This window comes from Helianthus annuus, chromosome 13 (assembly GCF_002127325.2).
Source record: "Helianthus annuus cultivar XRQ/B chromosome 13, HanXRQr2.0-SUNRISE, whole genome shotgun sequence".
Lineage (NCBI taxonomy): Eukaryota > Viridiplantae > Streptophyta > Magnoliopsida > Asterales > Asteraceae > Helianthus > Helianthus annuus.
Window position 1 is genome coordinate 153,632,325 of NC_035445.2, and position 12,288 is coordinate 153,644,612.

A 12,288-nucleotide genomic window follows, 5' to 3' on the forward strand; every position below is an offset into this window, starting at 1 on the left:
AGAACAGGGCACCTTTAGCGGCGACGGGTGTCGCCGGTATTGACCGCTTTTGTCGCCGCTATTGACTATTAGCGGCGACATGTCGCCGGTAAAGCATCACCGGTATTGCTCGGACGCTATTGACTGACTGTCGCCGGTATTGATAGCTGTCGCCGGTATTGATGCTGCACTTTTAGCGACGACAGCTGTCGTCGCTAACTGTGTCGCCGGTGTTGACTTTCGTCGGTAAAGGGTGAAGAGTAATAGCGGCGACACGTGTCGCCGCTAAAAGTCTATTTTTTTTTAATACAGCAGCTGTATATACAGCTGCCCAGCCAGTTTTACGGCCGAAAAAACAAAACCTGCCTATTTTCAAACAACGCAAGCATACGCAATGAACATAATCAACATATACTAAAGGTAATATAATTAAAAACTACGTTTAAGTCGTACATTATATCCTACAACGTTTAATTAAATCCAAAGCATACATTAAAAACAAGTCACTCATCGTCATCGTTATCGTTGGGTTCATCGTCGGATTCATTATCGAATAAGTTGTCAGAATCGTAGTCTTTTGACTTTCCTTTTCCTTTTCCTTGTGAAGCAAGATAGTTGTTAAGTTGGTTCAAAAATGACGGGGTTTGGAACAAGCTGTTAACAAAATCCTACAATAATAGATAGCAAAACGTATATTAGCATATTAATTAACGCTACCAACATATATTTAACAACGAAACATGCGTTCGTTTGTCATTTTTTAAATTGCGCAGTTTACCTCGGAAAAGGGTTCTTGCGTCCGAGCTTGCGAAGACGACATGTTAGATGACGAGTGCGAGGACGTGTTGGAAGAAGGTTTAGGCCCCATCCCGCGGTACCATCCTCGCCGCTCACCCAACGCTTCCTGATACGGGGCAATTGGCGGACCCTCACCGCTCCATTGACTTGTGGCCTGTTGTATGTTCCGCTGTATTTTACGAAGATGATTAAATATATGTGTGTGTATATATATATATATTTGTTATAGAAAATAATACTTAAAAGAAATACTTACGTAATTTTGTTCAGCAACCGGATCAACCCAATTCCCTTGATTGTCCGTGTGGGTTTTAGCATACGTAGGTACCCAATCCATATCCTGTTTAACATTAAACTTAGATTAGACATTAAATAAACAAAAGCTTACACACACGCACACATACATAAAACATTACATTTTTATAGGCGGTGCTACCGTACGAAGATGTCCCCCCACGGTATGGGAATTGTTGTTTCTCGCGTACTAGTGTGTTGGCCTCGCTTCTTTTAATATATTTAGCTTCCCGGAAACCTTCAATGGTTCTCAACCAGTTATCATAGGGCATATCCTCGGGATGGAATGCCCTTGCACTCTCAAGATCATTGTAACCTCCCTTGCTCGTTATGTTTGAAATGATGATTTCAATTTCGATTGGGTGTTTTCTTAGCTCGTTATGTTTTAAATCATGATTTCAATTTCGATTGGGTGTTTTCTTAGCTCGTTATGTTTGAAATGATGATTTCAATTTTGGCGGGTATTTTCTATGTTCGTTATGTTTTAAATGATGATTTTAATATAAAGAGGCATTTCCTAACTAATATATATTTGTCAAATACACCTACATTATACTTCTATGTTCGTTATGTTTTAAATGATGATTTCAATTTTGGCGGGCATTTCCTAACTAATATATATTTGTCAAATACACCTACATTATACATTTGACATACAAACATTCATCCTTACATACACATTTGCATACTTTATACAAACATACATACTAACATACACATTTTTCACCAACATACTAACATACACCTACATAAATACATTCATTCATACACTTACATACCCACATACATTCTTACATACACCTAAATACACAAATAAATAGAGTTTCATATACTCATTTTCTCCAAATACACCTACATTATACATTTGACATACAAAACAATCATCCTTACATACACATTTGCATACTTTATACAAACATACATACTAACATACACATTTTTCACCAACATAGTAACATACACCTACATAAATACAATCATTCATACACTTACATACCCACATACATGCTTACATACACCTAAATACACAAATAAATAGAGTTTCATATACTCATTTTTTTTAAATACACCTACATTATACATTTGACATACAAACATTCATCCTTACATACACATTTGCATACTTTATACAAACATACATACTAACATACACATTTTTCACCAACATACTAACATACACCTACATACATACATTCATTCATACACTTATTTACATCCTAAACTAAAAATTATACAATTTCTAAACTAAAAACAATACAATTTACATCCTAAACTAAAAATTATACAATTTCTAAACATATTTACATCCTAAACTAAAAATTATACATACTAACATACACATTTTAGAATTATACATACTAACATAAGTCGTCAAAATTATACATACTAACATACTCATTTTCACCAACATATTTACTTCCTAAACCAAAAATTATAAAATTTCTAATCTTTAAAAAAAATACATATAAAACTAACCGTTTTTTTCAAGTTTCAAGTAGACTAAGACCGCTGAGACGAGGTGGTGCCGGAGAAGTTTCGGTTGTGACCGGAGAAGAGATGGTGGTGATCCGAATATTCTTCCATAAACACAAATATACCCAAAAACGAGCAAAAATTAAAGCCTATAACATGTAAATAACAAAATAGAGAAGAGATTTAAGAAAAAAAAAAGTTAAACTCACCGATTCAGGCGAAAAACGCGGTGTAGCGGTGGTGGTTGCAGAGAAAATGGGGGGAAAATGAAGGAGGAGGGAAGGAAAAGGCGCTGTCTGTGGTTTTACGGACAGAGCAATACCGGCGACACCTTTGTCGCCGCTACTAACTCATTCGTCGCCGGTAATAAGCTAACTAGGGTTAAAAAGGATAAGATTTCTGTGGCTAGGGATTAAAGTGGGCCACAAACTTTTAGCGGAGACCGCCTGTCGCCGCTATTAATGATCCCTTGTCGCTGGTATTGCTTCTGGAAACCCCAACCGTTAGATCAGAATATTGATCAACGGCTGGGGAATAGGGTTGACGTGGATCGACCAATAGCGGCGACAGGTGGCCTGTCGCCGCTAAAGGTGTCGCCGGTAAAAGTGGGACGTTCTTGTAGTGTGATCATATTTTGATGATATATACTATGATATGTTTTGCTAGTTTGTTGATGGTGACTGATAGGTTGATTGTAGTAGCCGCTTTCGTTCGCGTGTCCGAGATTAGGAGTTGTTTGCTGAGCGCGTTTCGAATTGGAGGGCTTATGTGGAAACGAGTGGCACTTTGACAGTCTCACATATAAAGCTAAGTCGCTTCCCTTGTATTCTTTTGTATTTTATTTATTTGTTTCATCTTTAGTTTCCAGTTTTTAGTGTTTAGGTAGTTTTTGAGTCGTATTTCCATTCTTGCATTAGGGACAATGAAATCTTTAAGTGTGGGGATGCGATACATGTAAATAATCGAGTCATAAAATTGAAAAATACAAAAAAAATGAAAAATTGAAAAATTTTGAAAAATCCAAAAAAATTGAAAAATCAGAAAAATGTCCTTTGAAATGAGAAGTTTGCAAATAAAAAGCGGAAAATGATAGAAAAGATGAATTTGTGCTTGGGTTCGAATAATAACAATATGAGATTAAATAAATCGAGCTTGTGTCTAGTTAGGGATATGTGGATAGGCCGGGGTTTGGTTGTAAGTCCCTTTAAGTTAATACACCTTAATTGTCGGTCTACTAGTGGGTTTTCGCCTGTGAAATATGGGAAATTGAAACCGCCAATAAGAGTATAAGGGACACCGTTATAAGTTAAAACCGTTAGAATTTTTTTTCATGAAAAATAAAATAGAAAAAAATAGGAAAAAATGAGCTAGAAACTGAATGAAAGTAGCGCAGTTCTATGTAGTCTGGGTTGGGGATAGTGACTTTACATCCGGATTACCTCTAGGGTGTGTGAAATCGACATTGCAAAGAAAAGTAAAAAAGTACCGAAGCCTAAGTAATCCGAGTTGGGGATAGCGACTCTACAGCCGGATGCCTCTTGGTTAGGGAAAGCAACGTCTGCGCTCATTGAAAGAAAAAAAAAGAAAGAAATGTGAAAAAAAAATGGAAAAAAGAATGAAAAAAAATTGATTGTGAATTCTCTTGGTTTTGATATAAGACGGTTGGGAATTGGTCTAGTGATCGTTCCTTTAGTTCTATAAACTTGAGGCGGGAGTAGGTGGACCGTAGATTCTAGCGTGAGACCCTGGGTAGATTCACCGCACTTAAATTAAATTCACATGATAAGGGCTTAAGACCGGATTTGGGTTTAAAGGGACAAGTATATTCGCAATCGCGGCTAACGCAAGCTTTGGTTTTAATAAAATATAAATATGCTTTGACCCAAGTGACTATTCAATTCTCATTCCGTTGCATAATTCTTTTTCGAGGATGAAAAAAGAGTAAGTGTGGGGATATTTGAGGTATTGCAAAATACATCCTTTATTCGGGTATAGTTTGTATAGTTTTGCGTTACATTTAGTTTAGTTTTCGTTAGAATGTGCATACTATTGATCAGATTGAGTTTTGCAGGTCTTGGTGCTTAAATTTGCTGGAAATTGAGTGAAAACGAGCTAAAATGCCGAAATACCAAGTCCCGGAACAAGTTGAAAAGGAGTTAGAATTATTTCTGAGTTATTGGGCTGCTAGAGCTGGAAAATGGACGCAGTCGCGCTAAGCCACGGCTACCTGCCTTTCTCATCGCGTGCCGCTACCATTTAATAATTGATTTTTGATATTTTATATTGTCGAGCTACGTGACCTCAAAGGATTTCACCCGTCGCGCGACGCGACGGGGTTATTTGACGGAAATAATTCGCTGCTCATTAGGGTTACGTATAAAATCCCAAGAAACTCATTATCAAAACCCTAACTACGAATTGAGAGCATCTTAGGCGAACTTTGGAGCATTCATTGAGCAAGAGCGGAGATTTTGAAGCTTTGGAATCATTGGTACGAGTTCGGGACGAAGGATTGAAGACTACACGGGTTTTCTAGTTCTTTGTTTTTTATTTTTCTTACGAAACTTGTTACAATGAATTCTTGTTTGATTGTCTTTGATTCGTTTTCATTACTTAACATGCTTGGCTAAACTTTTAAGCCACCTAGACTAAGATGATTGGATTGATATAAAGTTTTTACCTTTTCATTAATTGATTGCATGAATGTTATGGATTAATTGTGTTTAGTAAAGAGTTTGGTTTATTGATTTGATGCACATGCATACTTTAATTTGGTTTATTACTATCAATTAATTCGTGTGAATCTTGGTGGTTGTCTGCTACGGAATAGGTTCACGCTAGGTCTTCTACTGTGTGTTTTTGACCTTTAGGGAGAATTGGCCAATAAACCCTAGAAGTAGTTGTTAGTGATTTGCTAGATTTTAGTGTTCTGCTAGTGCTTATAGCTGGAAGGTGCGGGGCTATTGATAGGTCTTACCCGGCGAATTGCTTTAGACAGTCTTTGGAAAAAATCGTGCCTTAGTTGCCCCGTCGGTTTATTAGTCTATCAAGTCAAGTTAAATAATTCAAACTACCCTAGATCTATAATTGGAAAAGAGTAGGTCAGCATTAGGGTACTTACACAATAATTAGACGTCTTTCCACGAGCCACGTAATCACTTTTTGCATATTAAAAATTCCCTATAGCTCCCTTTAACAGCAAAACGCAGTTCATTCAACAGCTTCCGTAAAACGCAATCCAAAATCGACGATCATGGTGATGACGGCGGCGATGAACGACGCATCGGAGAGAACACCATCGATGCCGATCTGTTAAACTCTTTTGTAGGCTGATGTGTCAAGCTTGAATCAGGATTAAGAGATCTTCAGCTGTGGACGGTAACAGAGTGGTGGGAGTGGGGTGACGGTTGTGGTAGCAGTGGGCGACGAAGTGGTGGCGAGGGGGGGGGTGGTGATGTAGGGATGAGATGAATTGTAAAAGAGAAAGACGTTCTGATTTTTTTAGAACTGTGTTTTTTAGATTTAGGGTTTCATGAGACTAATGGTTGGTTGACTAAAATGCCCCTTCTTATTTATTTTCCTTTTTGCCACATGTCACAACCCCATTGCTTTCTATCATTCTACCCAAATTAAATTTCCTATTTGATCTCACCCTAGAAAGTGTTTGCTTGCTTTAGTCGATCTATAGAAATCATATCACTCGATCTTGAAAATGAAATAATTTAAAGCCGAGTGATTTGCAATCATGTTATCAAGGATTATTTGTCACTATGATACCGTTCAACCTGTCAATATAAGAAAATCCGTAGACCATTTCCAACCCTATAATCCCTCCCCATCATTCCACCTAAACTCGTCTTCTTTCCACACACTTCCATCCCATTTTGCAATCTTTCTTCACTTTTCTCTCACTCTCTCTCTCTTTCTTCTTTCCATTTACCTTCTTTCTCGCACTAGGTGTCTCTCTCTCTAAACCTTTCTTTCTTCAATATCCCAAAACCCTAATTTTCTTTCTCATTTTCTTTTGTTCTTATAACACTCATCGGACACCAATCATCCAATGGGATGCTGTTGTTCCCGAAAAGAACCAACCACCGAGAACGGTCCGACAAACCCTAATGATAATAATGCAGAAAGATCCGAAAACGATCCATCGAGAGCCACCCCTCAAACTGCATCCCCATCTCCCACAGCAAACTCCGGCAAGCAAAACCCGATTGGACCCGTGTTGGGACGCCCAATGGAGGATGTCCGCACGGGTTACACAATCGGGAAAGAGCTTGGCCGGGGCCAGTTTGGTGTCACACATTTGTGTACGAGCAAACAAACGGGTGAACAATTGGCATGCAAAACAATTGCTAAACGGAAACTTGCGAACAAGGAAGATATGGATGATGTACGGAGAGAAGTGCAGATCATGCATCATTTGAGCGGGCAACAGAATATTGTGGACCTTAAGGGTGCATTTGAAGACAAACATTCGGTGCATTTGGTGATGGAGTTGTGCGCTGGCGGCGAGTTATTTGATCGGATTATTGCGAAAGGTTACTATACCGAAAGGGGTGCTGCATCATTGCTTAGAACAATTGTTCAAATTGTTCATACTTGCCATTCAATGGGAGTTATTCATAGAGATCTAAAGCCTGAAAACTTTCTTTTGTTGGATAAAGATGAAAATGCTCCCTTAAAGGCTACAGATTTCGGTCTCTCAGTGTTCTACAAGCAAGGTTATACATATCACTCCATTATATTCTAGATGTTTTCCGTTTATAATGCATGGAATTGGATTCATCACGATAGGAATCCTAGTAACATGCATGAATGAATCTGATACCATGAAAGAATTCAATGTTTTTTTCGGTATATTGGTGAGCCATATATTATTAACCTTTTTAACGAATTCAGGTTTGCCCCGTCTCAGTCTCGGCATACCCTACTAATAGCTTTGCTACATATGTAATTTTACTAGATACGTTTGTTTGTTTAAATAGTGTTACCAAATTTCAAGATAATGAGAAAATGATAAAACGTCAACAACTATCCAATATTTAAATACAAATATAATATTTTGACAAACAAGTAAACTTAAAGATAAATGACAAATGAAATAATAGTAACTAATCAACCATTTTCGTTTTAAATGTTTCCATTTGCGATGCATGGAATTGGATCCATGAAAGAATTGATTGCCTTTCGTAGGAAACAGTCGTTTCCGACTCATTTCCCACAAAAGGCAATGGTAGGTAAAAAGCTCTTGTGAAATACTTTTACAACGCATTTCCGACAAACCTTCCTACGCAACCATGATTCAGTACTTTTAAACATATATAGAGGTGTAACTGAATTACAGGATAACGTATAAAGATAAAACGTCATTAATTATGCTAATATTCAAACTAGGGATTAAAATAATAACTAACAAAAAACTTAAGGATAAATAATAAATCAAATAGTAAATAATAGAATATAACAGATAATAAACTCGGCTAACATGAAGTAGTTGTTACATTTTGATGCAGGCGAGGTATTTGGTGACATTGTTGGAAGTGCATATTATATAGCACCTGAAGTTTTAAAAAGAAAATATGGGCCAGAAATTGATATTTGGAGCATTGGTGTCATGTTGTATATTCTTCTTTGTGGAGTTCCTCCTTTTTGGGCAGGTAATAATGTCGAAAAATGAATCACTTAGCATTGGAGAAAGCTTCAAAGATTATCTTTGTTTGAGAAATACAAAAGTAAATAACACTAAAAACATTGGATTAAAACATTTATGTGTTATTGCAGAATCGGAGCATGGGATATTTAATGCAATCCTGCGTGGGTATGTAGATTTTACAAGTGACCCTTGGCCTACCATATCTCCCCAAGCTAAAGATCTAGTCAGGAAGATGTTGAATTCAGATCCCAAGCAACGGCTGACGGCACAAGAAGTGCTTTGTACGTACACTAGTGTATATTTCTATGTCTGTCTATGCGACTAGTAAAAATGAGTCTTTATAATACACATAAGGCCACTGGGGGCGGAATAAAATCAACGCGTGATAGCATAAAATAACGCGTGGAACAATTGTGGAAGTCCACCGCCACCTAAACGACAACACGTTATAGCACCATGAATTCAGATTTCGTTATTTTCTACACGGCCCGTGATGGTTTTTTTGTGAGGGTAATTGTTGGTTGGGGAAATTGTTGGGTGTGGTGGTGAGTGATGACCATTGCCACCAAAAAAGGTTGTGAGTGATGGAAAAATGGTTGATGAAATGGCGGAACTTGATTGGGTGCTTGTAAGTGATAGAATTCTATCACTAGTAACCACCCCACCCCTAAGAATGAAAGATTTTTTTTTCACAAAATTTTAAGATTTTAAGCAATTAGCATTTTTTTAAACAAATGGTACAATTTTTTAAAACATAATGTTAATTTTTAAACCAACTTTCCACACGATTTTTAAATTGATATAACTTTTTTATACATTAAGACCTTAAAAAAATACACCATAAGAGATGAATAATGATTATCTATACAACTAGATAACTAGATGAATGTCATATTTTAGGATTTATATGTCATAATGCTTGTAAATTGTGGTACGAGCGATGAAATGTTGTTTGTTTTTTCTTTAGGTCATCCATGGATTAAAGAAGATGGTGAAGCACCTGATACGCCACTTGACAATGCTGTTATGGGCAGGCTAAAACAATTTAGAGCCATGAACAAATTCAAGAAAGTTGCTCTTCGGGTACATACTTCGTCTAATACAAATAATATGTTTTCATCATAATTCATTGAAGGTTGAAAAAGCGAGTACTCTTTTTACAGCAGTAAAAGTACAAGTTAATCATTGGCTATAATACATGCACATCAGTTTATAAACCTTCACCTCTATAAAAACCGTTTATGCCACAGAAAAAATTGTTACCGAAAATATTGGTTACAGAAAAACTCGGTTGTAAATTTTGCGACAAAACTCGCTTCAGTAGTTTTACGACGGAGGATTGCCATGTTGTCCGTCAATAAGTTTAGTACTTTGACGGAAAGTTCCGTGGTGACAAAGCTATTTGCAACCAACCTTTTTCATTGCAAACCCGTTGCAATGGCTGTCAGAGGCGGATATAGAGTGTAATAAGGGGTAACCCCCGTTGCCCCTTAACGCTTATGCGGTAGTGTAAGTTTCAGAAAGATTTGGGGGTTTTTTTTACATTTCGGTACCCCTTTAGATTTTTTTTAAATGTAGCGCCTATAATGATTTTCTAGATCCGCCATTGATGGCTTTTTGTGATCATTTTGCAGTCGCAAATTTCCATTCTAGGCCTATAAATGTGGTTAAGTTGTTGAAAATTTGGATTAATTTCAAAGTAAGAACAACTTAACTACATGTTCACACTTTCAAATTTACCCCAAATTCTATATATTTATACATGGGAACTTAACTTTTTATACATTCGTAACATTGGATAATTTTTAATTATTTCACAAATTTTAAAGGCTAAACTATATTTACATTTCTTATAAGTGCTATAGTTATGTTTATTATTATTTTGTGATCAGTTACCACAAAGAAATTGCATATAATTTGCGAATCTGAGTTTGCAATCTTTCCTGGATGAGCAGGTTATTGCAGGATGCCTATCGGAGGAAGAAATCATGGGCTTAAAGGAAATGTTTAAGGGAATGGATACCGATAATAGCGGAACAATAACGCTTGAGGAGCTAAAACAAGGGCTTTCCAAGCAAGGGCCAAAATTATCTGAAAAGGAAGTTAAACAACTACTAGAAGCCGTAAGATATCCGAAGCTGAAGATTAATTGATTATTTGAGCTCTTAATTATTGAAACATTTGAAAACAATCATATAAAACCTCATTTGATCATTTTAAATGAACTGAAAATAAAACAGGCGGATGCAGACGGGAATGGAACTATAGACTATGACGAGTTCATAACAGCAACGATGCATATGAACAGAATGGATAGAGAAGAACATCTATACACTGCATTCCAGTATTTTGATAAAGATAATAGTGGGTAAGTTAACTTAAACACTCTTCTCCATCTAAAACTGAAGTACATTTGACAAGACAAAGTTTTTGGACAATCGACAATCGTAACTTTCACTTTCGTTGTTAAGCATAATCCCCTTTTAACGGAAAAGTAACTACGTCGGCCTCTAGATGAACGACTTAATGATTTTGATCCTAACCAGAATGTTGTAAATTGTTTTGGAATGACAAAACGAAAGTTAGAGGCAAATGGAAGTACTTTTCCGTTATAGTTGGATTGCTTTTGGCAACGTAAGTGACACTTAAAAGTGTAATTGGTCACATTATTCGTATGAGTCAATAGGACATACTTTGAATTATGACGATCAAATTTGCCTATTAAAGATACTTATATAAAAAGTCCTATGATAAATAACCAAAAAAGTTAAATTTAGAGCCACAAATAAGGTAATTTGGGCCGGGCCGATGGTTACGTTTAAGGCCTGGCCAATTAAAATCTTGTGAACAACTCACGGGCTTCCTAACTGACTACTAGCTAGAAAAGCCTAATTTGCCTACGCAAATTTTGGACAAAATTTCGTAGGAAACCAAAATTATGGATTTGTCCGATTTTCATGCTCTCACTATCTAATGGAGTCTACCAAATACTCAATCTTTCCTCATGATTAAACAACAGAGAATGGTTTGTAATATATTATGGTCTCTCATGATGACAGATACATATCTATAGAAGAAATGGAGCAAGCTATACGTGACTACGGTATGAATGATGGAAGAGATATAAAAGAGATCATATCCGAGATTGATACGGATAATGTAAGTAATCCAATGAAGGCACGATTCAAACACATCTTATAATGACATCTTTGGGTAATTGAATGACTGTTTATTTTGCAGGATGGTCGCATCAACTACGACGAGTTTGTCGCAATGATGAGAAAAGGGAACAAACAAAATAGTGTAAATCCAAAGAGAAGAAGAGATTCCTTTGTTCCTAATATATGAGTTCGACTCATTTATTACATGCATGCGTGTACATATTTTCCAGAGACGTGAAGAGCAGAAGGTTATGCATACTATCACCCAGAATTTTTTGCAAAATTCAAATTACTTCAGCTGCAGTGAAGATAATTGATGAATCTTGATTTGATCTCCGGAATTGACATTGGTTCGGATGTGGGTTTTTGTCAACAAATTCAGCAGAAAAATTGTCATGTGAATACTTGTAATACTAGGCGAAAAAGCAAAAAAAATGAAGGGTTCTATCTGTGTGTTTAGAAATATATGCAATGGATCCCTTTTATGTTTATAGACTAATATGTAAATTTACTTAGTTTTCCATTGTTTACATTGATTGATCCATTCATATGAAATTATATATTACTTATTTTATTTATTATTTTTTACATAGAGTTTATTAAACCGAGTTTTTTTTTTCCAAATAGGTGTAGATGGAAAAAATATTTACTAAAATGGGTGATTTGAAAAATATTTACTAAAATGAGTGTTCTTTATTTTCTTTATTTTTAACAAATCTATTGTAAATCTTCTCTTTTTTTAACTAAATTATCACTTTTATACTTTTTTTTCTTCAATCGACTCATTATTTTTTTTATATATAGCTAACTTATTATATTTTTTATTTTATAAGCTTAAAGTATTATTCATTATAGATTAATCTAATTTTATTAATTTTTTTGTCCAATAAGTTGATGTTTATGCTTTAGGAGTGAATATTACCA

At 35.9% G+C, this 12,288-nt stretch overlaps 2 protein-coding genes across 2 annotated transcripts; one reads left to right on the forward strand and one right to left on the reverse strand.

Moving 5' to 3' along the window:
• Positions 1-380: 380 nt before the first annotated feature.
• On the reverse strand, positions 381-1,379 carry LOC110903380. Its single transcript, XM_022149366.2, has 4 exons — positions 1,194-1,379; positions 1,034-1,117; positions 758-946; positions 381-647 (listed from the first exon to the last, which is right to left on the reverse strand). The coding sequence occupies exons 1-4, from the start codon at positions 1,341-1,343 to the stop codon at positions 483-485; spliced, it is 588 nt and encodes a 195-aa protein (XP_022005058.1). The 5' UTR covers positions 1,344-1,379; the 3' UTR covers positions 381-482.
• A 5,007-nt stretch (positions 1,380-6,386) lies between these two features.
• Positions 6,387-11,829, forward strand: LOC110899746 (calcium-dependent protein kinase 17). The gene is made up of 8 exons (XM_022146635.2): positions 6,387-7,271; positions 8,064-8,207; positions 8,332-8,484; positions 9,171-9,286; positions 10,159-10,326; positions 10,444-10,571; positions 11,263-11,362; positions 11,444-11,829. Exons 1-8 carry the CDS (start codon positions 6,605-6,607, stop codon positions 11,549-11,551), a joined length of 1,584 nt encoding a protein of 527 aa, XP_022002327.1. The 5' UTR covers positions 6,387-6,604; the 3' UTR covers positions 11,552-11,829.
• The last annotated feature ends 459 nt before the right edge of the window (positions 11,830-12,288 follow it).